Below are 27,098 nucleotides of genomic sequence, written 5' to 3' on the forward strand. Positions count from 1 at the left end.
GAAGGAGCAGAATGAGGTGGGAAGGGGTGGGGTTTGGGCAAAGGGGTTGAGTGGGGGCAAGTCCTGGGGTGTAGCAGAGGTTGAGCCACCTTCCCTCCCGCCCCCATGGGAACTCGTAAAGTCGCCACCTCTGGGCAGCAGCCAAAATTAAAGGAAGACACTTCCACTGCTAGGTCAACACAAGGCAGCTTACGGTGACCCTGTAGTGTAGATAGGTCTCAGACCCCAGGTCTCAGACTCAGGCTCACAAGGCTCATGCTACGGCACTAAAAATAGCCATGTGGACATTTCCTCTCGGGCTCTAAATCAGGGCAGAGAGTGAATATGTCTACACTGCACACTAAGCCCAGGGCTCTGCTCACACACAAATCAGTCTGACTCGGGTCAACAAGCATTCAGGACCCATGTCCTAGGGCCTCGCTACGAGCATGGATCAGAACCAGAATCCTGCTGGGATTCAGGTTCAAGCCTGTAACTTTGCAGTGTGAACGCAGGTCAAGCCATAGATCTGAGTCAGAAAGTCTGCATAGTGGAGTAGAGTTGTGTGAGATCCGGGTCTAGCGATTGTAAATCCAGATTTACACAGACCTGCGGACCCGGCATCGGTGAACAGTGTTGATATATCCATAGTAATGCATGCAGGAGAAATGCCTCCAAATATAAAATGAATAAAGAAGTAACTTTGTGCCTTTGGTTACTCCTGTGCATCCCCCGGTGAAATCAATAATCAATTGGCTGATTTCCAACGGCAGCAGAAAAAGATAAATTAGGGTAAAAAAATTGTTCCTGAAAGGTTATAACAATATGTTTTATTTCTATGAGAACTCTATTCCAGTTTCACAGATCGACATACATCGGCTTAGTCTCTAGCTGGTGGGATCTCGACCTGGGGGAATGCCACCCTCTCCCTTTTATGGCAAGATTGATGGGAGGGGTCCCTATTTGTTTTCCTTTTCATAACATGCAGTCACAGTATGAAATCACACATTTATGAACCTTGGGTAATATAGATTCTTATTTCTGATCAGCTGCCTGTGTACACATGTCTTCCCTGTTGTTGCAGTATCTGAGCACCTCATAGTCTTTTAACCAATTTATCCTCACACACACACCCCCATGAGGTAGGAAAGTGCTGATGGGGAACTGAAGCACATAGCGGCAAAGGGCTTGTCAACAGAAACTTTTAGTTCATGGCAAGATGGTGAGTGAATCTCCCCTGCACTAGCCTGCCACAGACAAACGGTTCCTGTCGAACCTGCTTCTGCGTGTTTATAGTTAATGCGGTTTGATCGTGTCCCCGTCGAAATGGGACTAGAACTGTTAATGCATGTGAATAAGGTGGACGTGGAATTAGAGCACGGCAGGCTAGTGCAGGGTAGGTTCACACCCCAGCTTGCCGTGAACGAAATGTTTGTGTAGACAAGGGAACAGTACTGGTGACTCACTCCCTTGAGGATACGGCAAGAGGAGGGCAGCTTTAAATGAGAGGCAGGGCTTCTTAGGATGGAGTGGCACTAGGTCACATTTGAGCTGCTTGGGAGTTTCTGATTGAAGAAGAAATCCTTGAAATAATCCCTTTTTTTTTTAATTCACACCAAATTTTTTCACCAAAAGAAAAAAATCAAAACCCAGGGGAAAAAATATCCTATGCCACAGGGGTCACTGTAGTTTTGCCATTTATTCCCACAGGAGCTGGATCAAGACATTAAATTCTTACGGTGCTGATCACAGATGCTATATTGGCTCCAGCCTCCTATGGTGTCAGACCGGTTTGCCCAGCAGGGTTAGTGGGGCATGTGTGGAGGAGAGAGATTTGGCTTCCAGAGGCTGATCTTCCATTCCTCACAAACTCAACCTTCCCGCTGAAGTCAGTGGGAGTTTCAGAGGGACAAGGAATGCAGGCCTGGGGGCATCTGGTCCCATTTCATCAAGGTACTGAAGCAGATGCCTAACTCTGCACGCATCAGTGGGACTATTCCTCTATCTAAAATTAGACAAGTGCTTCCATACTTCGCTGAATCTGGACCTCAGCCCCTTGCTCTGCCCATGTGAAGGTGCACATGCATATCGAATTCTCTCCAGGAATCTCATAATGGCTCCAAATATTCCTCTTAAGGAGGCATTTCTTTTCCCCCATCAGTGAAAAATGTATGGCTGTAGATACCATATGTGTTTAATCTATCATATATGACCATGGGGGGGGGGAACAGTTTCCTCAGCAGGTGACCAAAGGTGGAAATCCCCTCTTATCTGGCAGAGGAAGATTTCTTTTTTCCATTAAAGGATCCTCAGCGGGTGCAAACCAGCATACAGTCACTGAAATCAGAGAGAAGCAGAGAAACCCAGTGGATCGGTAAACTGGGATTAAGGAGACTTGGATTCTCCTCCTGTTCTGTTACTCAATCTGCTGTGTTACCTGGAGCAAGTAACTTCACCTCTGTTTCCCTTCCCATCTTTTGTGTGTCTTGTCTATTTAGACTGCAATCTCGTCATGGGGGGGGACTATTATATGTACGTACAGCACCTAGCACAACGGGGTCCTGGTTTGAGCTGGGGCTTATAGGCACTTTTAAATAATAAAAACAAAACAAATCAAAACATCAGTTGAGCATCTGGCTCAATGGGCCTCATTCACACCTGTATCACTGCTGTTTTACCCTGGTGAACCTTCGTTGAAATCGATGAACTTCCACCAGTGTTAACCTGGAGTAACTCAGTGGTGACTCAGATGCTCTTGTTTTACCCCATGCCAGACACTTACTGCAGGTGGGACTACACCAATTTACACCCGCTGAGGATGCCCCAGAGCAACGCATTAGTTCACATTTAAACTTGCAGCTATAAACAGATATAATTAGTCTGTGTCATTCAAAGACATATAAACAGGTATTCAAGGTATTAAAACAAGTCACCATAACAAATACAGACACCAAGAGGCAAACCGAGATGGTCTTTGGGAATTTAATAAGAAATACATACAGCAGCAATAACATCAGTTAGTTACATATTTGCTACAATGCTTATACCTACCATAGACTTCTTCTGGGATTATTAAAATAAGAAATATGAAGATTAAAACATACCAATTAATTAATCATTATCCTAAATTGCAATGGGTTTACTCTAACCTTGTTTCATATTTATGTCCTCAGTCTGAAACGGGAATCACAGCCAAAACATCACATTTATTCTGATTCACTCTATGTAACACACATTTACTCAGCTTTCTTCTTTCCTTCCAGGTGAAGTGAGAGAAATCATTTTTGTTCTGATAATCTTTACATTTAAAAAAATGTCTAGAAAGGAAGCCCATCTCTGTGGAGTACAGTGAACTGCTCTGTTACACATATTGGGCCCGAGTCTCATTTACACTAAGTTCCACTTCCATCACTCTGGCAATGTAAATAAGCCTTAAAGCAAAGGCTGCGGGAAGGGATCATGTGTGCACTCTTCAGTAAGGCCATTCCACACTCCCATAGAGGTGTAAAGATATCTTAGTGTCAGCAAGAACTTACATCCTATCCTGCATGCAGTAAAAATTTATATGAGATTCCATTTTGTATTTAGTAAATTTTCTGGATTGTTAACAGCTTTAGTACAGAAAAATCGCCTTTTATATCAGTGTAGGCATATTTCTGTAATAGCTACAAATGCCGCCCTTTCTAGCAGTTTGCAGTAGCATGCCTGGATTAAAATGCTGTGCAAACGCATTATACAATTAGAGATTGTCGCTGCATGTAGTGATCATGTCAAATGTATTTCAAATGCATTTATGAACAGAATCTTAAAGTTTAGAAATGCATTTCATTTCCCAGGGAGACACCCAAAATATTGCTGCATGAACCCAAGAACACAAAGAGACCCATTAAGTACATAAAACACCCTATGTCACGTCAGTTGTCAATTAAATGAACAGTCTGGGCTGAAATTAGTCTGACTGTAATAAAAAAAGCATTTAGGAGATTAATGTCTGCAGTACAGAAGAGAGCAGAGATATTAAAAGGAAACATATGCGCACTAAAAACAGTTACTTAATTCAAGTTCCTACTGTTCATGTTGAAATCACACAAAGGATATTAATAAGACTGTCACTTTTCCTAGGTAGCCCTTCCTTTCAGTGATGAAAGCAGGAGGCATTTCTACAAACACAAGCTGTTTCTTTTCTTTTCCTAGGCTGAGATACTGGATGATGGGGCAATAAACACATTCGTATCTTTGCTGCTGACCACTCATTACTTTTTAGACTGATAAGCCTCTATTTTCAACTAATGTAAGGGCTGGGAATGGCCATGGTGAAGATATGTCAATACAAGGCTTCCTGGAAACACTGAAGTTGATTCAAACAGCAAACATGGAAGTAGTATTCTATAAAGTGATACTTTTTCCCCCCCACCAAGTAGGACAAACAGTGATAACATTCACTAGGGCAGAAAAAAACTTAGCAGTATCAGGGACCCGATCCTTTCTACCATTTGAACTCAGTGGGAGTTTTGCTATTGTCGTGGGTGTGGCAGGGTCGGGCCCTGGGTGGCAGAATGATTCAACAATGCTGCATTTCCAAGACCTCTTACTCGTTCCTTTCAAATGAACCCCAGTGGAGGTGTTGAATGGCAAATGTAATGATCCACCAGCTGCATGAGGGAAGCGTTCTATACCCCAGGTTGTGTCACGTGCTGTCTGGACACACTTGTATGGAATAGTTAGGACTGGGCTCATCTACAGTTTCCTCCTTTGTTCTCTCTCTTCCTTTCTCCTCTCAGGGTTTGCAGCTTTGGGTTGGTGGGTAGCCCTGTGCCCAGTCTTGCAGCCTGGTGCTGGATCTACTAGTGCTATGTATCAATGGCAGCTAGGGCCTGTTCTCAAGTGGAAACCTCGTTGGGTTCTAGCCTGATGCACGCCTGGGGCTCCCAGAACAGTGTCCTTTGGGGGCTTTCTGGTGCAAATGGCAATACCAAGCCGCCCCGCTCCGCAGGAGTAAGTGTAAGGGTTACAGTGCAGCTCTGGCTAGGCTGACAGGACAATTAAATTAAACCAGGCTCTGGCTCATTGTCCCTGGCTAACAGGCTGGGGGGAATGGCGGCTGCCCAGGGGATAAGGAGAGAAATCCCAGAGAACGTGGGAATTGAGTGAAAACGGTTCCCTGGTCAGTTCCCTGCTGGTCCCTTTACAATTCTGGATCCTCGCTCTGCTGTGAGAAGAAAAGGCAACTCAGCAGCCATGGGGGAGGGGGGACAGCTCCCAAAACCCAGCCCCTGGGCTGTCTCCTCTCCACTTTGCTGGGAAGGTCCCAAGGATTCCTAGGAGCAAAAACATGTTAGGTGGATTCTCTGAATGTCACAGCCATAGATATAGGGAGACTCCCACCTGGCTGGGGGGGGGGGGGGGGTTGTGCGGGGGTTGGGGTGGTTTTGGTTTGTTTTTTGGTTGGTTTGTTTTTGGGGGGTTGGGGCTGGTTGGTTTGGTTTCGTTTGGGGGGTTTGGTTGGTTTATTTTGGGAGTTTTTTGTTTTTTGTTTTTTGTTTGTTGGTTGATTTGTTTGTTTTGCGCTTTTCCTTGACACAGCCTTGTGGCAGGGGAAGGTCTGTTGTGAGAAGAAAGGGCTTTTTGTGGCAGGTGGCAATTCCCATTAAGCTTGGGAGTGAAAACCAGACTGTCCCGAGCTCGGGAGGAGCAGGGTGCTTCTGGAGGGAGACACAGAGGAGAGGGGCTCAGCACCTATTTAAAACTTTTACCACGTGACAAAAGTTGGGGGCTGGGGGGGGGCTGGAATGGAATAGAGGATAGGGGGAGGGAGCCGGGAAGGACCCGTTTTCTCCAGTTCTGAGCAATGAGGGCATTTTGTTAGTGCCGATTTCCCGAAGGGGGGGGTAGGCATTCAGGTGTGATCCGAATTAACCCAAATGTCCTGATATTGAAACAATAAATCCCACGTGCGCTTTCATCCCTTGGGATGCTCCGTTTACATTCACGGCGCTGTATTCCGAGTGCCGGCTGCGCTTTTACCCGAGGCTTCATTCCAAAACGGGGGCGCGTTTGCAGAGAAGCTCCCTTGTCTTCTCCCTCTCGACTTCGGCAGAATGGCTCGTGTCGGCTTTGATCACAATGGGAGGGGCCCGATCCTTCCCCCAGGGGGCGAGCCTGGAACCACCCACTCCCAGGATCTTCGGAGTGCATCAAGTTGCTGGAATCGGGGGAATTCACACCAGTAACCGGTGTGACTGAGAGGAAAACCGACCCTTCCTTATCTTCAGCAGGAGGCTCGCCTGAAATACAATGGTGGAATAAACCCCCAAGTCAGGCGCTCATGTAGTGGGGAGTGGTGGGAAAGAGAGACAGACAGACCTGTTTAGTCTGTGGCGAAGTAGTGCTGGAGACATTGTGCTATCTGGCTAGATCCTGCGGCGACGGGTATTAAATAGTTCTGTATTAATACAACGAATTGCACCCATTGCTTTGCTAGATACTATTTCAAAGCTGGGCATTTCCTAATCCTTGCCAGATTCGTGTTTTAGGATGCACCCACTGGTTCCCTGCCGTCTTCCCTACGATTTTATTTTGCCATCCAAATTTGACTAGCAAAGTTTTTTCCCAAAAAACAAACCCCCATTGCTCTGGTAACCCGTCCTGTGGATTGTTGCCCAATGAACGGCAATGGGGACAATCCATGGTTGTCCTCCTTACCCAGCCTCTACCATTGCAGTCAGAGGACTAAATGGGGGAATTCCCCCCACGAATTGAGCGTGCGGCAGGATCTGCGGAGGATCTGCCGCAACAAACTTTTGTGTGCGGGGAAAGACAACATAAGAACGGCCGTACCCGCTCAGACCAAAGGTCCATCTAGCCCAGTATCCTGTCTACTGACAGTGGCCAATGCCAGGTGCCCCAGAGGGAGTGAACCTAACAGGCAATGATCAAGTGATCTCTCTCCTGCCATCCAACGTGCTTGTAACATTTTGTGTGCACTGAACAGACTGAACCTGCCAGCTGTTTCCGAGGCAGCGGGTGGGTTTGCTGCGCTGTGCTGTCAGGATAGCTTTCCCGAGCCAGACCAGAGGGACATGCGGGGGTAACTCTACCCGGGGAAAGCTCCCCCCTGCTGTGGGGGGGGGGGTGAAGTGTTACTGGCCACCCATGACAATCGCTGAGCGTGCTGGCCTTTTCTGGCTAACTTTGGTCACTTTCGCAGGCTCGCCAGTTCTCCAAAGTGCCTGTTGGCATGAGGGTGAGATCCTCTGTCATGGGGGAACAAAAAATTCGTCTGGGAAAATAGCGATTTAAAATAGGCTGGGTCCCCGATCTCCTTTCCATTTCTCTCTGGGCGCCAATCCCCGGTCAGCTGGTGCTTGTAAATCGGGGACACGCTGCTTCTGTTTTAATGCGATTTGCATTTTCTAAAAACTTTTCGAACATTCAATTTCATGCTCGGCTACACCGGTAAATACAGTGCCACGTCAGCCGCCTTCCGCCCGGCTGTAATGAACAAGCAGAGAGATGCTTATTTAAAATCACGCTTCCAGCGAAAGGCATTACCCGGGTGCTATCAGCAGCCTCCACCTGAAATAGTTTTGCAAGACGGAGCGTATCTGAATTGCGTTCTCCTCCGCTCGTGCACGGCGGGACACTTATGCGCCGAGCTTTGTATGGGGCTTCCTAATGAGATTTTGATCACTTTTGTTTTAACCGTTACTTTGCCGATCGCTGGGGTTGGAGTTGCGCTAAACGCGCACAAACACAGCCACGCGCACCCCAAGTACAACTGAGCAAGGGGCAAACTCGGTCTTTACTGCCCCCAGATCGCATCCAGTCCCGGGCTACTGACTCAGGCAGTGAACTGAGGGACTCGAGCCTCACCCCGTTGAAGTCAATGGTAAAGCGCCCCTGGACTTCAGTGGGGCAGGATCAGTCCCTACATTACTAATGTCCCGTATCCTGTAACAGGATCTGCTGGAACAATGGAGCTAGCGGGTCCCAGTGCAGGATTCGGGGAGGGGGAATCCTTTCCTTCCACACCGACCCCCTGTCTGTCAAGACACATTTAAAGTTCGGCTTAACAGAAATGGACTTGATAACAGGTGTGTGTGTGTGTGTGTGTGTGTGTGTGTGTCAGAACTATACAAAACACGCACGTGTATTGGGATAGCTATGCGCACCGATTAGTTTCTTTCTGCGTGTATAGAGCCGGAGATGCGGGTCTGCTTAAATGTTTTGCTCTCTGTTTAATAGTCCTGGGTGGCAGTTTCCCGCAGTTAGGTTTGGGGTTTTTTTTTTCCACGCCCAGCGCTGTACCAGACACACACAGGCCGCCTCAAAAGCATCTGTGCGCAAAGTCCCGCACAATGCGCGGCGCGGAGAATCCTTCGTCTGCCCCGATGTCACTGCCCGGAGAGGCGACGGACAGATCGTTCTCTCCGATTAACCCATAACCTGCTGGGCTCACGCCTGCTCTTCTCCTTGGTCAGTGGGACCCCCCAGGGGAGTAAAGACCGACATTCGGTCTGGATGGGTTCCTGATTGGCCTCTGTGCCCGGCCGTTTGTGAACGAAACTCTCCTGAGCACTGTCCCCTTCCTATTCCTGGCTGGCTGGGGCGCTCCGCAGGGCTAGACCGCCAGGTCCGGAGTGCTGCGGGGTGAAACCCTATTTCGAATTGCTTTTCTGTCCCGAGGCTCGGCGAACCTGGGAGCTGCGCTACCAGGGTCTTTAGAGGGGTTAAAGGAAAGTGTGAAGGAGTCAGAAAAGACCCTTGAAACCAAAGCCAGGAGTTATGGCATTTCTTGGTTCGGTTTTAGCTCCAGAAGCGGTGACAAGTGTGGCGAATAATGTGCTCCTGCTTTCCCCCTCCAAGTCTGGCCACAGACGTTTATTGGAAGCAGGATCGGGCCCCGTATTTCCCAATAAAACTCCCCAGCAAACCCACCCCATTGCAAAGAGAATTTGTTGGATAGGGGGAAACAGTGCAACTGTCTTGGAAACTCATTCCCGTAAAAAGACAGCTTATCCAAAAGAAAAGTGAATCCCAACGAACGCGTCACCTATAGTCTGCCACAGTTCCCTGCTTTGTGTGTTGCCTGAAATAACGAGTGAGGGATAAAAACTACTCCGTCCCAGCTGGCTTTATTAATCACTCGTCACTGATTATTGCTACTATCGATCATAAGGGAAATAATTGTGGCCGTCGCTGTGTATGCTTCACAAGAGAGAAGTGGGATGAGGAACTACTTTCTGATACGCTAGCAATGCCGTCATTTGATTCCTGGATAGAAAATCTACCCATCTAAGCTAGTCATACTATAGTTTAATTCCCTTCTATATAAAACTAGACGGTGGCCCACATGTCCTCGCTTGGATTTAGCTACTTTCTTGTTTCCGCCGGTAAAAGTGTCGGTTTCTGTCCTGGGGGGGAAGGTTTCCTCTTCCTCGGGCGACGGTTTCTCTGTTTGGCCCTCATTCCACTAGCGATGGGGCGGGAGGAGGGTTTTTGTTTTTTTTAAGGCAAAGCTCCTGTCTGATTTCAGGATTGTCTCTCTCTTGCAAAAACCGAGGGCACCATTACGTCCTCCTCGCTGCTTCAATTCCTTCCGGGATTTTCCCCGCGTGCCCGTCTCTCCCCAAAGTGCAAAGCAGAAAATGTTGCCCGCAACTCTCATGCTAACGTCCCCGCTCCATTGCGGATCCTTGCAGTTACGCAGGGGTTGGGGACTTCAGATGAGGGGTCGTCAGTAAGGAATCACCGTCTACAAACAATCATCCCTGGGCAAAATGTCCATCGGAGGAGAGGCGCGTATTTACGCCTGGCCAGGAGCCGGCTCTCTGCGTTTGGGGGACAGCTGGTTAGTAGGGCGGAGAAGGACATCCAGGGAAAAGCATCCAGACCTCCTGAATTTAGCATCGCTCTGCAAAACAGCTGTAGGGACACCTGAGAGGGTCGTAAAAGCAAAAGCCACAGCAACCTCCGTCTCCTCCGCTGTTCACTTCTCTTTCCAAGAACCCTCCCCTCTCCCTCATCGGATCTGCTACTTAATTCTTGGTCCCTTTTCAATGTATTTCAGCCCGCAAACGAGACACCGGGTGCACGCCCGGAAAACCGGCGCCGGCTGAAAGTGAGAGAGGCCGCGATTCAATGGGACGGAGGGGGGGACAAGGGCAGGTGACTTTTCGTTGTTGGCAAAGGAAGGGCGGAATCTAAACACCGCTGCAGACAATCAATGGGCCCTTGTCTCGGGTTACGGAGCCGAGCTCTCTCAATGAGTCTGGCAGGCTGATAACTTTTATTAAAGTTTTTATTCTATGCAAATATTTTTTTTTTAAAAACAACAGATCTTAGAAAAAAAAATTTTTCTTTACACAAAAACCAGGACAATGTTGAAATGGCAGGTGAACAGAAGAGGGACATTCTCCTTCCTCAGTACTTGCAGGTTAGGCACCTGAGATCAACTCCTTCCCAGGGCTTGATGGCGCAGGAGATAGAGAAGGATCTGGGGCATGATCAGCGGCTGTGGGGAGGCGCTTTGATTTGCCGGCCCTGGCCTAGAACGGAAGAAAGGCCGGTGCGCGGTGTAAGTGACAGCGGCGCAGTTGTCATGAGCCGAGGAGAAGAGCCGGGCGCAGAGGTCATGGTACCCTGTGCCTATTTGCAGGGCTGAGTATCGTTATGGGGCTGTTTGCCCCATAGCTGGTTCCCTTGCAGTGGCCAGGACTTCTGCAGGGCCGGCACAAAAGCTCTCCCTAGCGAGCCCTCTCCTGACACTTTCCGCCTCAGAAGCATTCGGCCCTGCTGAGGGTAGTGGGGGCAGCTTGGGGTGTCGGGAATACCCGCTCTGAGTTTGGGTTTCCGGGCCAGAAATGTAACGCGACCCCCCCCCCCCGGGACAAACGCACAAGTCCAGAGGTGGCAGTCCGCGCTTGGGGGAGCTGGTGGGGAACACGCTGAACTCAAGGGCAGTCATGTCCTGATTGCCAAACCTCCAGAAACTAGTGGGAAGGGAAGTCCCTTGTTTAGCGCCCTGCCCTGATCCGAAGCGATCAATGGTGTAAATGGGGTCCCCTCTTCTCTGCTGCTCAGGCTGACGTCTTGAATGACACCGAGTCAACGTGTTGCTCTAATAATCTCTTCCTCTTGCAGGAACAGCAGCATCTAGCAATGGGAAGACCCCGGTTCGCTCGCCCTAGCTGCCTAAATAGCTCTCCTGGGCGCTTTAAGGTCCCGAGGAGTTTATGAGGCTGCAGGAGGAGGTTGAATAGACGCGGCCACCCGCGGGTTTGCGTTTGATTTTGGAAGCCGGGGAGCTCCTAGGTATGACAGCCAGATCCACGCGCAAAGCCTCTCCTGGTTTGCAAGGCGATTAATGGCGCAGCCCTTATTTAGCAAGTCTTCCAGGTGAGGGTCAGGCAGAGTTCAGTGGGAGACACCTCTCCCATCGCCCATTGAAGCAGCCTACAGTTTCCATCATGCCCTGCGCGCACGGATCGACAGAATTTTCAGATCTAAGACCCCCCCTCCTCCCCATACACTTCCAGTGCGCTCTCCATGAGCCAGATGTTCCCCAGCTGCTGCGGTTGGATCCATTCCGCTGAGTGATTTTTTTCAGCTTGCCATCTACAACATTTTCAATTCCACACACACACACACACAAAACCAACCCTGCAAATCAATCAGGGCTGCCCGGGGGGGGCAAGTGGGGCAATTTGCCCCAGGCCCTACAGGGGCCCCCACAAGAATACAGTATTCTAGAGTATTTCAATTTTTTTTATAGATGGGGGCCCCCGAAATTTCTTTGGCCCAGGCCCCCTTAATCCTCTGGGCGGCCCTGAAATCAATCCATAAAGGAGATGAGAGAGCTGGAAAATAAGAGCGGTTTATGAGGGGGGAGGTTGTTTGTTTGTTTTTGTTTTTTAAGGCTAGTTTTGATGCCTTTCCAAAAAATAGCAGCGGGATAAATGGACTGTATCAATACAGGGTAAAAAAAACACCCTGATTATTCCACCCCCTAGAACTTCCAGCCCGAAGCAAATTCTGTCTTGTCCAAGCAGGTGTTATGCCTGGGATTTGGGGATAGTTAGCCACAGCATGAACAGCGGGAGCTTGTGTTTTGCGCGGTCCTCTTCTGTTTTGCATATAATGGACCGCCAAGGTAGAGTCACCGCTACAAAGTGGATCTAGACCTCGTGACAGCACCGCATCATTTCCAACCTATTGATTCAGGAACCAGGAGGCACAGGGGTCAAAAGGAGCCCCCAGATTTGTGTCCCTGATGGCGGTGGGGAGGGGCAGAGTGTTTAAATACGCAGCAAAGGAGGTATTTACAAATAAGGTCATTAGCGGGGACACGCCATTCGAACCTTCAGTAGCATCATCTGAATTCTTTAGGGCCTGATCCAGCGGCCACTGAAGAAAATGTTGAGAGTCCTGTGTTGTTCACTGGTCTTTGAGACCGGCGCTTTCCAGCCCTAGGTCTCAAAGCGCTCGGTGTAAGGATTGCTCGTCCTTCAACACATAAATACGGGATTCCGGATAAGGTGAGGAGGGACACTAGGAAATGCGGTGTGAACAAGAGAACAAAACATGAAAACGAATTTACTCCGGTGTCCTATTCTTGCCAGCTCAAAAACTGAAGCGACCTGTTGAGTCATTAATTTTAAACACAGCCGAATACCCGCTGTGTTCACCCTTCTGGTTTCATATCACGCCATTTCCCAAAGCACCAGCGTTTTTCGGGTTGTTTTAATATAATTGCCGTTAGAAGCAGCAAGCCTGGTACCATCTCTTTTTCTACTTCCGCAGAAACCTGCACTGAGATCAAGGAAGATTTCGCCTTTAAACACTGACGGGAGCATGTCCCCTAGTGTAATGATTTTCAGTTTAAGTTTTTTGTAGTCATTTGCCTGTGTAGTTTTTGAAGTGAGATTAATGCTTAACTCAGCAAAACTGCGATTGGAAAAAACTCCTGTGTTATATGAATTTAGAAATGGTTTTAACTCAGATTTTGTATGTTTATTATCAAGGACGTTAGGTTTAAATCCCTGTATTTTAAAATGACGATTTAAAAAAAAACTTTTTTCCAGTGCCCGTAGATTCATTAATAGTTTTAATGGATAAATCATCTGTAGCGAACGAAAGACAGAAACTCTGCGTGTAAGATGATAACTTCTTCTATAGTCTCCCTTCCCCATATTAATTGGAAGTTTATTTCCTGCGCTGTCTTGTGCTTTTACCGACATTCTAACGAAATTTCTTCTTCAAAAGGGACTCTCCTTATTTCCAGAACAAAATCAACCCGCGCAATGTTTTTTGTGCCTATTTCAACTCCCATCCTCCTAAATTGCAAAATGACTTGGAATCATAAAGTTCACACGTCCGATTCGAACGCAATCGGGTTCCATTTTTCTCCGGATGAATCGTTTTCCGCATGTTCCCCACAACAAACTATTTCGGTTGCCTTGCCTAGAGTTCATGAATATTATCACGCCCCCGGGAAAGCAAAAAGCCCCCAGTAGAAAAATAGCAATTAGGTACTCCTTTCCCAGCAACCATTTTTAGCTATACTGGCGAGGAATCTCTCAAGTGAACAGGGCAGCAGACTATCCATCACCACATGGCATGCTGTTTAATATTTACTTGTTTGAAGGTTAGACACTGCAGAGGTAGCAAACTCGGAGGCTTTGGTTTCCACTCTCCCCCCCATACCTGGTTTTAGGCGGTTTACGGATCAATATACCATGGAGGAGAAGCGAGTTTCTCCCCACCGAAATATCGGATTAGGAATATTTCTAGAAGAAAGAGGATAATGTGAACTGACTTTAGCCTGCAATAGTCTAAAGCAGAATTACAGCTTGTAAAATAGTCTCCATCAGTCTCCCAGGAGACCGGCTCAGCTTCTACTTGGGTGTTCCACTCCTTGTTAGCCCGACAATAATTAGTCTCATCTTACCCCCAGGATTTTTTAAGATGATCAATAAATGCATGTTTTGCATAGAATTATAAAAGGCCTGGCGGGGTGGCTTCCCTGGCTGTTTAGAGGGCAACACACTTTGCAAAGTTTGACACACTAGGTACACAGCAGAGACCCAGGCAGTTCTCTGTAAAAGTTGGAAGTGTGACTTTCTTATCAAACTGCTGGATGTGTCATCTTCTTTGTGCTTTGATGTCTGGTGTCTTTTGAGACCATCGCTGCATGTCATTACCCGGCTCAAACAATTAAAGAGGTGGCTTTTTTTCCCCCCTTTGGACGGGAAATAAGAAAAAAAAAGTGCTGGACACAATTAGATGATTTTTGGCCTCAGATCTTAACTCTGAATAGTGAAACTCACTATTAAACTGGCTTTTCATTTCTTAAATAGACAAGTTAAATACACGGAGCGCTTCGGATATTTGGGGCCTTAGATTTTCACTGTGGGGTGTTAAACTCGTGATTAAATTCATAAATAGACACGTTTAAATACATGGAGCCGTGATTGTAGCGAATTTTATCCTCTGGGATGACTTCGGCCGTGGAGAGCTAACCATGATCGCTAGAGAAAGTCCTTATTACACTTTAAACTGACTTTTCGTAGCAGGCGAATTTGAATACTTTGATTACTAGGCAACCCAGCTGCAGTACAGCCAGCTCCTCTAGCCAGCGTTACAGCGCTCGATTGTTGCCTTTAATCTAGCTGTGATGATTAGAGAAATTGACTTTGCCTCTTCAGACAAGTTTTAATGCAATCTGGGCCCTTTTGGCGGGATGAGCGGAACGAACTTTAGACTTCACAAAAGCAATTAAGTTTGATTGGATGGACCCTGTACTCCCCCCCACCAAAAAAAATCACCCTGATCCTGGAGCATAACCAGTTCCAGGACTGGAAGGCTGGGTGGAACTAGCGGGTCAAACAGAGTCCTGTGTCTCTGGTGCTGCTTCCTCCAGCGAGAATACAGTCTGGGGGAGGTGGGGGCAGCGGGAGGTTTCGGATTTTGTTCGCTGGAATATGCAAAGCAGAGGGCGGGGGGGGGGCAAACCGTGTGATTGAACCGAGTTACCAAGTTAAAGGGAAAAGGTTGCACTGGCCTGGGGTTGCCATGGCCCTGCAGACGCGCCAGCCTGAGATGTCCCCGGCTAAAGGCATTCGGGGCCTGCGCTGTGACATTTGAAACCCGGCTCCTCTTATTCTCTTCGTGTGAGAAGGGAGGGGGGTGTCGGGCGGGTGAAAAGTGCCTTCTCCCCTTCGCTTGATCAGAGTGACCTGGCACATCGGCAATCCAGCTGGGGGGGCGGGGCGGGTCCCTTCTTTTTGCTAGAATCAATGAAAATGGGGGGAGGGGTGAACCTGAGGTGTCTTGTCAAGTCCTCTGTGACTTAGGTGCATCCGCGTGCGCCCCACTTTGGAGCTCTTGGTTGTGCTGGTGGAAACCTGTCTTAATTGGGGGGGAGGGGCGCAATTAGTCCGTTCTTTCTCACCAGAAAAGGAGGCTGGGGCGGCTGCTTTCTTGGGGTGAGGGGGCTCTCACACGGACCCCACCAACTCAGGCTGCCGGGACTCCTTAGGGAGCAGCTGATGGCCGCCTCGAAACGCAGCCGGTGCTGAGCGCCGAACCCTAGCCGGTCTCTGCGTCCTTTTTCTGACGCGGCGCGAAGCGAGGATGTATTTATTTGTGTCGTATTAATAAAAAGAAAACATCCGGGGGCCGAAGTGGGGGAGAGCATGGACACGATACAGATCAGGCGCGTAAATTGGCCATTTGGCAGATTAGATCTCTTTAAAACGCTAGCTTTCTTCCCAAAGTGCCACTGCATTAAGGGACCGCCTAGCTGTGAACCAATATCACAAAGGCCATTCCCTATTTAATTCAGTCCTGGAGTGGGCTTGACTTGAGGTTAATTCCCCCCCCCAAGACACACACACACATTCGCTCCCCCTTCCCCCCGCACCCCATCAAAAGATCCCAAGTGCGGTACGTGGATAGACACTCGTTTAATGACAAGTAATTGAGGAATCCGAGGAGCAGCATTACGCGTGGAACCGGGAGGTTATTAATTATTTAAAAACCATTAGCCTCTCTGTGTGTCCTGCCCAGATCTCATCTCGTCCGGGAAATAGAACCTGTCACATCAGTCAGAAGCGACTGGCCCCTTCGCCTCCCTTTTCACGTGGAATTTATTAATTGCCATCTCACGTGGGAGGGGGGGAGAGAAAACTCCCTGGCTGCCCCCACCGCCCCGGGGCCATTTTCAGAACGGTATCACACTGGCCCCTTTGTATGGCCGATCTGTTGTGCAGAGGGCCCGAATACCCCGTGTCAGCCGCCTTCAGTGTCTCACCCAGCTTGCTTCGGCGTGAAACGAAATCCGCTTGCCAAAGTCAGATCAGATCGCGTCTGCAGAAACCGCTTGCAAACGCGCAGCTCCTGGAACCCGTTCGCAGGGGGATAAAGAGATCCCCGAGTCCTGCTTTTCTCTGCGCCTCGATTTTTAATAATAATCCTTCCTATTTCCTCTTGGGAGAGAAAAGACATTTACTTGCGACCTGGAAACCCTTTTCTGCAAGCTCTGAGCACTCCGGCTCCTAGGCACAACCCAAACACGTTTTAAAGAGTGGCGCTTGCTAATGCTATTTTTAATGTGGTCACTTCTGGGTTTTGTGTTGGTTTTTTTGGAGGACTCCCCCCTCATACCAGTTAAAATCGATTTTTCTGGTGTCCTCTGTCAGGGTAATTCAATGCATATGGATTTGTATATCCTAAGAATGAGAATCAATTAAACATTTTTAGAATCTCCTTTGCCTTTTCATATGTAGTGAACTCTATTACATATGCACGTATGCCTAACACGAATTCCTTTAAATTCACCGCCACCGCATTGAAAGTGATCACCGAGCAAACTGAGGGCAGGTGTCGGGTCTGTACAGGCATTTCTCGGCTATGCCTTGCCTGAAGTTTTCATAAACTGGCAGGCTTCAGGAATTGCTGTGGAAATGCATGCTCCGATTTTCTCCGTAAAGCTTTCATTCCGCAAACCTGTGTTTAGGATAACACACCCGCGTGTGTGTGTGTGTGTCGGGGGAGGGAGGATTCAGCTAGCTCGGATGTGCATTAACACCAAAGAGCATGTTTTAGATCAATCAGCAGGGAAAAAGCGAAGTGAATCGATATGAAAACAATTCCATGTGCTATAAAACTCAATCGAATGCAACAGAGCCTCGCTTGCCTCGGAAGGAGCTGGCTATGGCCAGTTTGTTTTCCGGGAAAGAACTCGCAAACGAAACGCGAGCGAGACTCGTGGATTTTCAGCGGATTAGTCCCTGAGAAATCAGTTTCTTGCAATGAACTGTCCATAAACTGAGCCGTAGAAAGACCCTGCGTAGGGTCAGGTTTTCGCTGCTTCCTCCTCTCTCGACCCCCAGTAGGGAGGGTTCCCTTTTAATTGAATTTAAAAAATTCAATTTAAATTTGTAATCAACCACTACTTAATAAAAAAACAATCCTCCCAAGATCATGAAGCGTGGGGTGTTCCCTGTTTCAACCTCCTCCGCTTTCATCCAAGAAATTACAGATGGCAAAAGCCCTATTCGATTCCCCAGGATCGCCCCCCCCCCTGTTTATCTCGCTGGGTTTAATTTGAGGGGGGAGTTAGAAATGGGGAATCTGGAGATTGGAATTAAAAAAAAAAAGTTCTGGAAATCACCTACCTGCTGCCCCCTGAGCTGCACATGGCGATGACAATCCAGCGTTAAGCAGCCTCGAGCAACTGCCACTACTAGCGGCATCGCTGCATTTATGGGAGCTCAAATTGTGCGGCTGTTGACTTTAGCACAAAGCAAAGATTTCACTGCCCGCTAGTTTAAAAATGAATATTTTACCAAGATATCGATCAGCTTTATAAAATTCAGTTAAGCACAATGGCTCAAAAGGGAAAAAAACGGAAAGGGACGCACTCTAATATCTGTGTAAATTTGCTGAAGTATGACGTGGTGTTGAAAGTTTACCCTCTTGGAATTTGGATCTAGATTTTTTTTTTTGGTTGTTTAGTGACTTTTGTTTATTCGCCGCTCACGGTTACTTAAACCACCAGCCGCAGCAGCAAGAGCTTGATGTGGTGGAGAAATAAATATATCGAGGGGGGGGAGGTTGTTTGTTGGTGTGGTTTTTTTTTTCCACCCTGGGTGTGTGCACGATCCATGGGGAACGGGAGCGGAGCACATAAAGGATCCGCTTCTAAAGCAGGCATCCAAATGACATCCTTTTTATGTATGCGGCCAGGACTACATCTTATCTGTTGGGATCAGCGGAGTGAGAGACGCTCAGTAGTTTAAAACGGCCATTGAACAATGGGCATGTGATACAGAACATAACAGGTTAGAGCATCGCAGTCTCGCGCCATTGTCCCCAAATCAGCCTCATTCCCTGCTGCTATTCTCCTTCCCTGCGGGAGCCTTTTATGTGATAATGAAACACATTTTATGCTTTGGTTCACAACGTGTGTGTCCTTGCAGCGGAGAGACGGGGCAGATTTCTGGCTGGATCCTAGTTTGGTTTTGTTTTTGGAGGTTTCTTTCCACCCCCCGCCCTCTCTCTCTCTTCCCCCGAACAATGGCGAATTTTAAGAAGGATTTGAATGTTATTTTGGGCAACAGATCTATTACTCCTTAAACGCGTGGGAAAACAACAAGTGCCTGGGAAACGGGGTGAATTTATTGCGTGAAAAAAACATTTCAGCATCGGGCTGTGTTTTAAGCAGGCAGGCAGAGGACTTGCTTTCAGGGCGAAATGTTTGCTGGATTCAAACCACCCGAAGCGGTTTTAAAAAATAGCACCTCATTCTCGGTTTGTAAAATAAAACTTGTGGGTCATTTGATTCTACTCTCTGAAAAACAAGTGATCACCAGTGTGTATATTAGATATGATTTATTCCCTACACAATGGCATTTTTATACGGCCCTGTAGTGGTGCGTGTCTAGATACAGACGTAACAGTACTCACACAAACACTAATTATATTCTAATCAGATCCACAAATCTCTCATCTATTGATATGTAACAAATCAACAATTAGACGGAGTTTTTTCAGTGCAGCGTCGATTATTTTTCTTGTCATATTGGGTTAAACCCTCCATGTGTATATGGATATTTCTGGGTGTGAAAAATGCAAATCTACCCTAGTTGAACGTTATTTTTCCTCTAATAAGTAAAATATGTGAAGAAACAGACGGTTGGCCAGGTAAACAACAGAAGTCTGGGGACAGTTTTTTCCCGCAAAATAAGCCATACATGAAATCCACTGTATTTTCACAGGCGTCGTTACAGTGAATAGATTTTCACATGTTAACTTGTTTCACTGTCTCCACTGGTTCGTTCAGGGATTACGGATTTGAAATTATACACACATGCACTGCTCCTGTTAATTGTAGTGTGTGGGTATGTATCTAGCAAACTGTTTTCATCATGGTCCATAAATATGAACATGTTCATTATCCCTGCCAGTTCTCTATATACACAATTAACAGGAGGAATGAAAACCTATTCAGATCTATGTAATATATAAATAAAAACAGCTTTCCAGAGTTGACTATACATTACACCCTCTCCTTTTTTATCACCTCAGTAGATTCAGCCGTGGAATGTACGTTGGCGGCACATTCAGGGTCTTCCTCAGTTGTTGTGTGATAAAGGGAAAGTATCTTGCCCCAACAAATTCGACCCCAATCCTGCACGTATCGAAGTCACGGGTAAAAATCTGTGATTTGGGGGGGGGGAGCCCTGCGTTTATATTGATGGGTGTGAAAATATTTCGCCTTCTAGGGCGCACGGTCCCTCCCTTTTCGCCCCAAAGTAGCCCCAGTGAGTAAACCGAGAGAGGGATTGTAACATGGTGTGTGCGTGGCCAGGCCTGGACAATGCTCAGGGTCACTCAGAACTTTGGGCTGCGGGGGCTCAGTCAAGGCGAAGAAGTTGATTGTATCTGGGTTAGGTACTAGTCCCCTCAACCGCATCTTGCCCAGCCTTTAGGCTCATCCACCTTCCTCCAGCCGCCCCTCTAGCTTCTCAGGGCCCGGCGACTCGAGCAACTCAAGGAGTTAAGGGAGCTCTCGGCTGCCCGTCGCTCAACTGATCCCTGTCAAGGTTTCTACAAACTCCAAAGTTCATGACATGAAGGACAGTCTATGCAGCGTGTCACCTGGCGCCATAGAGACCGACCCAGTGTGGTTTACACGGCTCCTGCCTTTCAGACGGAATTCCGTGTCTTTGAACAGTCTGGATAACTAGCGGGGGCTGGGAGAGGGTTGTGTCAAGGGGAAATGAGGGGGGGTGGCTTTTAGTAATCAGCTGTAAATTCCTGATTTATAAGACTAACATGATCTATAATGGCTGGAAGGAGCCCAAGGTAAATGCGGGTTTATTAGTAATGACGCCTTGTTTCGTTTTCTTGCTTGCTTGTTTGAAGAGTGAAATCCAATATCAAATGTTCCTTTTGGTTAGAACTGGAGTGACTACAGCTTGGGACAAAGCCGGGGAACTCGTCAAACATTTCAGCTACACGTGAAAAATATCTAAGATGCACATATGGGTATAAGACAAGTCATTTACCTCTCTTATGTGTGTATTTTATATATATCTAGCTTATACTTATATACATATATCTCTTTTAATCGATGTGCATTATATCTATATATATTCTTTTCGTAGATGTATGTGTAGAGATATAGCTTATATTTTCATATGTGTATATATTCTATATCTTATATAACAAGTTATCTTACATTCTTTTCCCCACTATATATGATTGTATACTTATACAGAGAGAATAAATATACACAGAGCTACAGGACTATGTAGAAATATCTTTTTAAATTATTAAATAAATTGAGCCAATTTGTTTTCCATTTTCCCTGTCAGTGTTTTCCCCCCTCAAGTGGGAAAAAAATTGGAAAATCCGAAGAAAAAGATTCAGGGGGAAAAAACGCCAATAACACTTTAATATATTTGTGTGAAAATCTGGCTGTTTGGGACCAGAGCTCACATTTATAAGCCATAAATAAAGCATACAGAAACGATAAATTAATCAGATCCAAGCAGTTTACTCTCCCAGTAACATCAAACGTTTGTATCAATTACAACAATCTATCCTGACTTTTTTTTTTCTTTTTGTGAATTTTTCTCTTTTTTTTTTCTTTTGTAATTTTTTTTCCTCTCTCTTTTTACAACGTGACAAGACTTTTGGTCCCCGGTTTAAAAACTAGCATTGTTTCACACTGAATAAGTTGTTTCCCGTCACTTTCACACACACGCACAAAAAAAAATAGATATATTTATAACTCCCTGCAACAAAAAAATTACCCCACCCCTCTGCTGCCCATGACATAAAATACCCCCTCCCCAACAAACCAACCAAATAAACCAAATACCCCCGCTTGAAATCGGGGCTTAAAGAGGCCGGGGCAATTCCGGGGCCTGATCCCACAGCCCCTCGGACTTTGGAGCAGGCTGGCTGGGTGGAAATGTGTCCTTTGAGGATGGGGTTGGGAGCTCGGAACACAAACAGACACAACAGCTCGAGCCAAGGACCTGAGCAGCGCGGTCCAAGCTCCGGCCCCCCCGGGCCGGCTGGGCTCGGCAGGGGAGCTTCAGGAGGAGTTCATGATGGGCCGGGAATACACACCTTGGTAATAAGAGGTGTCGCCGGCCAGCGGGGAGGCTTCTAAGCCACTTTTGTTCGTGACGGGGCCCATGGCCAGGCTGCCGGGCATGGGGGAGCCGTACCCGGAGTAGTGCATCACCTGTTCGTAGGCCTTGAGGTCCATTTTGTGGTGGTGGGGGTGGGGGTGGGGGTGCGGGTGGTGGTGGTGGTGGGGGGGCGGCGGCTGCTCGGAGGAGGACATCAGGTTGTTGATGGAGAAGGGGTGGTTGAAGGCGTAGTGGTGCTCGGGCTTGAGGTGGGCCTCGTGGGCCAGGTGGTGGGGGGCGAGCAGGTGCTGGGCCGGCGAAGGGGCCTGCTGCGGGGGGGTCCCTTTGAGCTCGGCCAGGGCCCGCTTGTGCTCGCGGCAGGGCGAGGCGCCGGGGTGGGGGGACTCGGGCCCACCCGCCGAGCTGTCGGAGGAGCCTCCTTCCCCGGGCAGGGGCGGCTGCTGCTGCTGCTGCTGGGGGGGCTGCTTCTTCCCCCCGCCGCCGCCCCCTCCGCTGCCGCCGCCGCCGCCCCCTTCCTTGCTCTTCTCGCACTTGAAGCGCTTCTGGCGGCGCAGGTAGCAGCCGTTCTCGAACATGTTGCCCGAGTCCGGGTGCAGCGTCCAGAAGGAGCCCTTGCCCGGCTTGTCCGGCGAGCGGGGCACCTTGAGGAAGCAGTCGTTGAAGGAGAGCGAGTGGCGGATGGAGTTCTGCCAGCGCTGCTGGTTCTGCCGGTAGAAGGGGAACAGGTCCATGATCCACTGGTAGATCTCGCTCAGCGTCAGCATCTTGTTGGGCGACTGCTGGATGGCCATGGTGATGAGGGAGATGTAGGAGTAGGGCGGCTTGGCGTGGGTGTAGCTGCGCCGGTAGGTCTTGGGGTCCCGCGAGCGGCTGAGGTTGCCCTGCCCGTACATGGGGCTCATGGAGTTCATGTTGCTGTAGGGCACCAGGGCGTTCATGGAGCCGGCCTGGGCGCCCATGGGGCTCATGCTGGGGCTCAGGTGGGGGCCCATGCCGCTGCCCATGCCGGCCATGCCGCCCGGGCCGGGGGACATGCCGGCCAGGGACGGGCTCATGCCGCTGTTGCTGTAGGACATGCTCATGGAGCCGGCCCCGCTCATGGGGGCCGGGCCGCTGCTCATGGCCGACATGCCCATGTAGCTGTTCATGCCCAGGCCCGGGTTCATGCCGCCCACGGAGGAATAGCTCTGCAAGGAGAAGGGGGGGGTTAACCTCGGCTGCCACGCAGTGCCCGCCACCCCTAGGCTGCTCTAGCGATGGGGCTGCTGGCCGGGCGGGGGGCGCCCCGCAAGCCGCCCCGCGGCGCCCGGGGTGTGTAGGACGCGGCTGCCGGGGCGAGCTGCTCTCTGCTGGGTCCGAAAAGGCAGCAGTCAGCTGGGGAGGGGCGGGGGTTGCTCCCACCCCAAAGCGCCGGGAAGGGGGAGCGCTCGCCCCCGGTTGGGAACTGGGCTTAGGGACTCGGTGTGGGGGATGCTACTGCCCCGGGCTGCGGGGGGGGGCGCAGGAGTGTGTGTTAAATCGTGACGAAATGTGCCGGCCGCTCGACCCCTGGATCAGCAAAACAACCCTGCGATCCCGGGGGGGGGGGCTGCACTGCAGACTACGTGGGGAGGGAATACACCGCGGGGCAGACGAGCCCCACGCGCGGGGAGCCCCACCCGAGGCGGCGCAGGAGGACTCTCCGCAGCCCAGCGAGGCGCGTGTCCCTCTCCCACGCGTCTCAAAACCCAGCTCTCCAGCCCTAAACTTCCCCCCTTCTGCCTTGCCCCCCCCGCCCCCCTGTTTTCTTCAGCCACCCCCCCCCTTCCCGACAGTCCCACGCCAAACACAACTTTGTTAGGCGAGCGCGGCGCGGGCAGGGCAGAGGATTTGGAGGCGCCGCAAGTCAATATTTGATCGCAAAGTTAATATTATCTCAAGGCTAACAACGGTGTCGTACCAGCCCAGCGCCCTGTTTTCGCCGAAGGAGGGGAGAACGGGCGGCGGCCGGGGGACGGGAAGGGGGTGTGGGATGGGCAGGGTGGGGGGACAGAGACTCACACAAACAGAGGGAGTTGTCGTCCCTACCTCGGGTTCTGCATAGTAGCCGCTCCAGTCCGAGTGCTCGTGCCCTTCCATTTTCACGGCTCCCAGCATACTGGAAGCGGAGTGCATGGCCGTTTAAAATTTAACAGCCACAACAACCGACGACAAGAGAGAGAACAACCCAAAAAAAAAAAAAACCCAGCCCTCCCCTCCCCTCTGCCTCACTCCCTCTGCCTGCGCCGGGCGGAGGGGGAGGGGGCAGGAGCGGCGGCTGCTGGGGTGGGGTGGCTGCGTTCCCCCCCCCCTTGCTCCTGCTGCTGCTGCTTGGGTGGGTTTGTTTTTCTTTCTTTTTTTTCCCCCTTCTCCCCCTGCAGCCCAGAGTCGCCCGGCGGCGCTGGGGAAAGCAGGAGGCGGAGGACGAGCGCTCCCGTCACCCAGTGATATAGCGCCGGGCGCCCCCGCGAGCCTCCAATCCCCAGATCCTGGGCAGCCGATTTGAATAATCAGCTCACACCTAGGCGGGGGCCTCCTCGCCTTCGCCCCCCGCTTGCGCACACCTGCCCCGAGCTGCCCCGGGCAGAGCGAGCCAGAGAAGGAGCGAGGGGGGCAGCGGGACCCGGCTTTATTGGGAGCCAGGCTGGGGGGAGCGGGGTGCTGCCCGGTGGGCAGGGACTGGCAGGACGGGGGTCTCTGCGCTTGTGACTGCGGCTGGGGAGGGAGCGGGGCCTCCCCCTGCCTGGCTGCCGCTGGACTGCTCCTTCCCGGGGCTGGGGGCCCTGGTTCGCCGCCCGCCGGGCTCCGGGCTGGGTTCTCCAATCCGGATTGATTTACCCGGGGCTCTTTGCTGGCTGGAGCTCGCTGGCTGTCAGCACGGCGAGCGGCTCGGAAGCGAATCTGCAAAGCCCTGTCCCCGGTGAGCACGAGCTGTTTACACACCTGTAACTCCCCCGGAGCTGTGCCTTGCCGGAGCGCCCTGGCTGCACGCGAGATCCAGAACAAAGTCACGGGAGAGGGGGGATTTTACGCAGCATTTACCTCGGCCAAGCCATGCCCCGGGCTTTCTTCATTTTTTGGTAAGGTGCTAAATGACTTGGGATCACCCGTTTGTCTGTGACAGAACAGACAGTTCCAAGGTTACCCAGCCACAGCCGAGGCGCCTACAACATTTCGTAACTAAAACAAACAGGGGGAAGGTGAGAGGGAGCCTGCAGCCCTAAGCCAGGAAATCACTGATTTTCTACCACCGCCCCTGAGCAGCCCGTAACCCCATCACGTGCCAGTCAAACTGTGGCAGTAACAGCAAGGCCAGAATAATAATAGTAATAATTAATAATTAATAATAATAAAAAAACCTTAAGACATCAGGAAACTAGACAGAAAATCCCAAGACTTCGACCTCGAAACTATCTATACGCATGGCCAGCACACAACAGAATCCAAAGGAAAGGTGATGCTACGTAATCTGCTTTGTACAAATTCTGCCAATCGTTCTCGCTATGGCCGCTAAGTGTGTGTTCATTTCAAATCTAATGATAGAGGGCGGGATAGAAAGATAGAAATAAGCACCCATGATTTACAAAACCCACACGACGACCTGCTTGCTGGTCCCGCGTCGCTATCTGACCAAATGCTGAAACCTGTATTTATTCTAGAGGATACCTTAGCCGTTTGAGATATTAAACCAAGTCAAGTTTATTTAACAGTGTTGGTTCATCAAGGATTTAACGGGTTTTTCTCATGCAATAGAAAACAGCGATTCTGTGCAGTGGAATGAATCTTGACTATTTCGTTGCTAATAGCCCGCAGACAGTTCCACTCCATCGGAATTCCGCAGTTCTCCTTGTAAAGAGAGAAAGTGACTCAAAATTCTGTCATAGGAAACGGAACTACGCCATTGCATCCGTTTTCTCATGTACAACTTTCCACATCCATCTATCTATCTATCCCCGTCCACTCTCTCTCTCTCTCTCTCTCTCTCTATCCCCGTCCACTCTATCTATCTATCTATCTATCCCCATTAGGGTGACCAGACATCCTGATTTTATAGGGACAGTCCCGATATTTGGGGCTTTTTCTTATATAGGCACCTATTACCCCCCTCCCCTTGTCCTGATTTTTCACAATTTCTATCTGGTCACTCTAATCCCTATCTATCTATCTATCTATCTATCTATCTATCTATCTATCTATCTATCTATCTATCTATCTATCTATCTATCTATCTATCTATCACTTTCAAAATGAATGGGGCAGTGTGGCCCATTTTTTCCAGATAAGACGAACACTTCTAGCTCTAACAATGAAGGTTAGCACTAATATAAAATGCTAATATAGCATCCCCGAGGGGGTTTCGTTTAATCGCAGACACTCATCAAATGATTCATATAAACAGGGGTATAGACTTTGCTAAATAAGCCACACAGTATATTAAATAGTAACTTTAAAAGGCGTCAGAAAAAATACCCGTCACCTTTCTGATTTAAGCGAGGGAATGAATATTTTGAAAATAAAAAAAAATAATATAAATTTTTGTTCTGCAAAATTAGATGCTTTTCTTCTGGCTTTTTTAAAGCCTCTATTTATTTGTCAACTAAAGATAACAATAAAAAAGCCAAGCTACTGTGTCCTCTGGTGAGTGAGGCCAGAGGAGACCTTTGGGGAATGAGTGTGGAGAACCAGGATCTGATTAACACTATTTAAACAAAAATGGATAGACTGATGCTTCTCCTGTATCTTGCCTGATGGAAATAGACCATCTTCCAAGCGTCCGTTCAGGGTCTTACAGATTGAAAAATGGTGGTAGAGCGCCCCCTGTCGTTTGTTCAGCGGAGCGCCATATTGAATCTGATGCGGGGCCTGATCCAAAACCCATTGCGGTGAGTGGAAAGACTCCCATTGATTTCACTGGGTTTGGGATTAGGCCCGAAGAGAAGGGTGCAGAACAGCCGCCGCCTTGGCTTTTAAACAATGGTTTGCTGCATGATCCCTTTAGTGCAGTCAGAGGCTTGTACAGTGCTTTGAGCTCGTCAGATGAAGGGCACCTCCAGTATTAGCATTTTCTATCTCATTAAGACTAAACTTTTAAAGAATCCTTGATATTAAACAGCAGCCATATCCCTACAAGACAGCTACTTAGAATGAATAATCATAAATCCGTTAATTGGGCTATTTAAATAGCCCCGGCACATGAAAACAACGCAATTGTACATTTTCAACGTGCCTGTTCCTGTTAGAGTGCTCTTCTCTTCTGAACACTTTGTCAGCCACAAGTTATTTGACTTGATGAACTCACTGGGTAAAATTCTGTGGCCTTGTGTCGGGCAGGAGGTCACAGTAAATGATCAGAATGGTTCATTCTAGCCCTTAAGTCTAAGTCACTCTCTTCAAAGGGGCTGAAACAGCAGCAAGGGTCCCTAAAAGCTA

The 27,098-nt window shown here is 49.0% G+C and overlaps 1 protein-coding gene and 1 long non-coding RNA gene across 4 annotated transcripts; both read right to left on the bottom strand.

Annotated features, from left to right (window-relative positions):
• Positions 1-2,947: 2,947 nt before the first annotated feature.
• LOC123367417 lies at positions 2,948-17,733 on the bottom strand. Its single transcript, XR_006578454.1, has 2 exons — positions 17,658-17,733; positions 2,948-6,263 (listed from the first exon to the last, which is right to left on the bottom strand). It is a non-coding gene; the product is annotated as an uncharacterized LOC123367417 (long non-coding RNA).
• A 3,290-nt stretch (positions 17,734-21,023) lies between these two features.
• FOXA2 (forkhead box A2) lies at positions 21,024-24,779 on the bottom strand. 3 transcript variants are annotated; one of them, XM_045008445.1, is made up of 3 exons: positions 24,612-24,779; positions 23,718-23,787; positions 21,024-22,837 (listed from the first exon to the last, which is right to left on the bottom strand). In XM_045008445.1, exons 2-3 carry the CDS (start codon positions 23,784-23,786, stop codon positions 21,590-21,592), a joined length of 1,317 nt encoding a protein of 438 aa, XP_044864380.1. In that variant the 5' UTR covers position 23,787; positions 24,612-24,779; the 3' UTR covers positions 21,024-21,589. The 3 variants fall into 3 exon arrangements, with proteins under 3 accessions (XP_044864380.1, XP_044864381.1, XP_044864379.1); XM_045008446.1 differs by lacking the exon at positions 24,612-24,779 and adding an exon at positions 24,507-24,529; XM_045008444.1 differs by lacking the exon at positions 24,612-24,779 and having other exon boundaries at positions 23,718-23,936.
• Positions 24,780-27,098: the final 2,319 nt, after the last annotated feature.

Source organism: Mauremys mutica, chromosome 3 (assembly GCF_020497125.1).
Source record: "Mauremys mutica isolate MM-2020 ecotype Southern chromosome 3, ASM2049712v1, whole genome shotgun sequence".
NCBI classification, from domain to species: Eukaryota; Metazoa; Chordata; order Testudines; family Geoemydidae; genus Mauremys; species Mauremys mutica.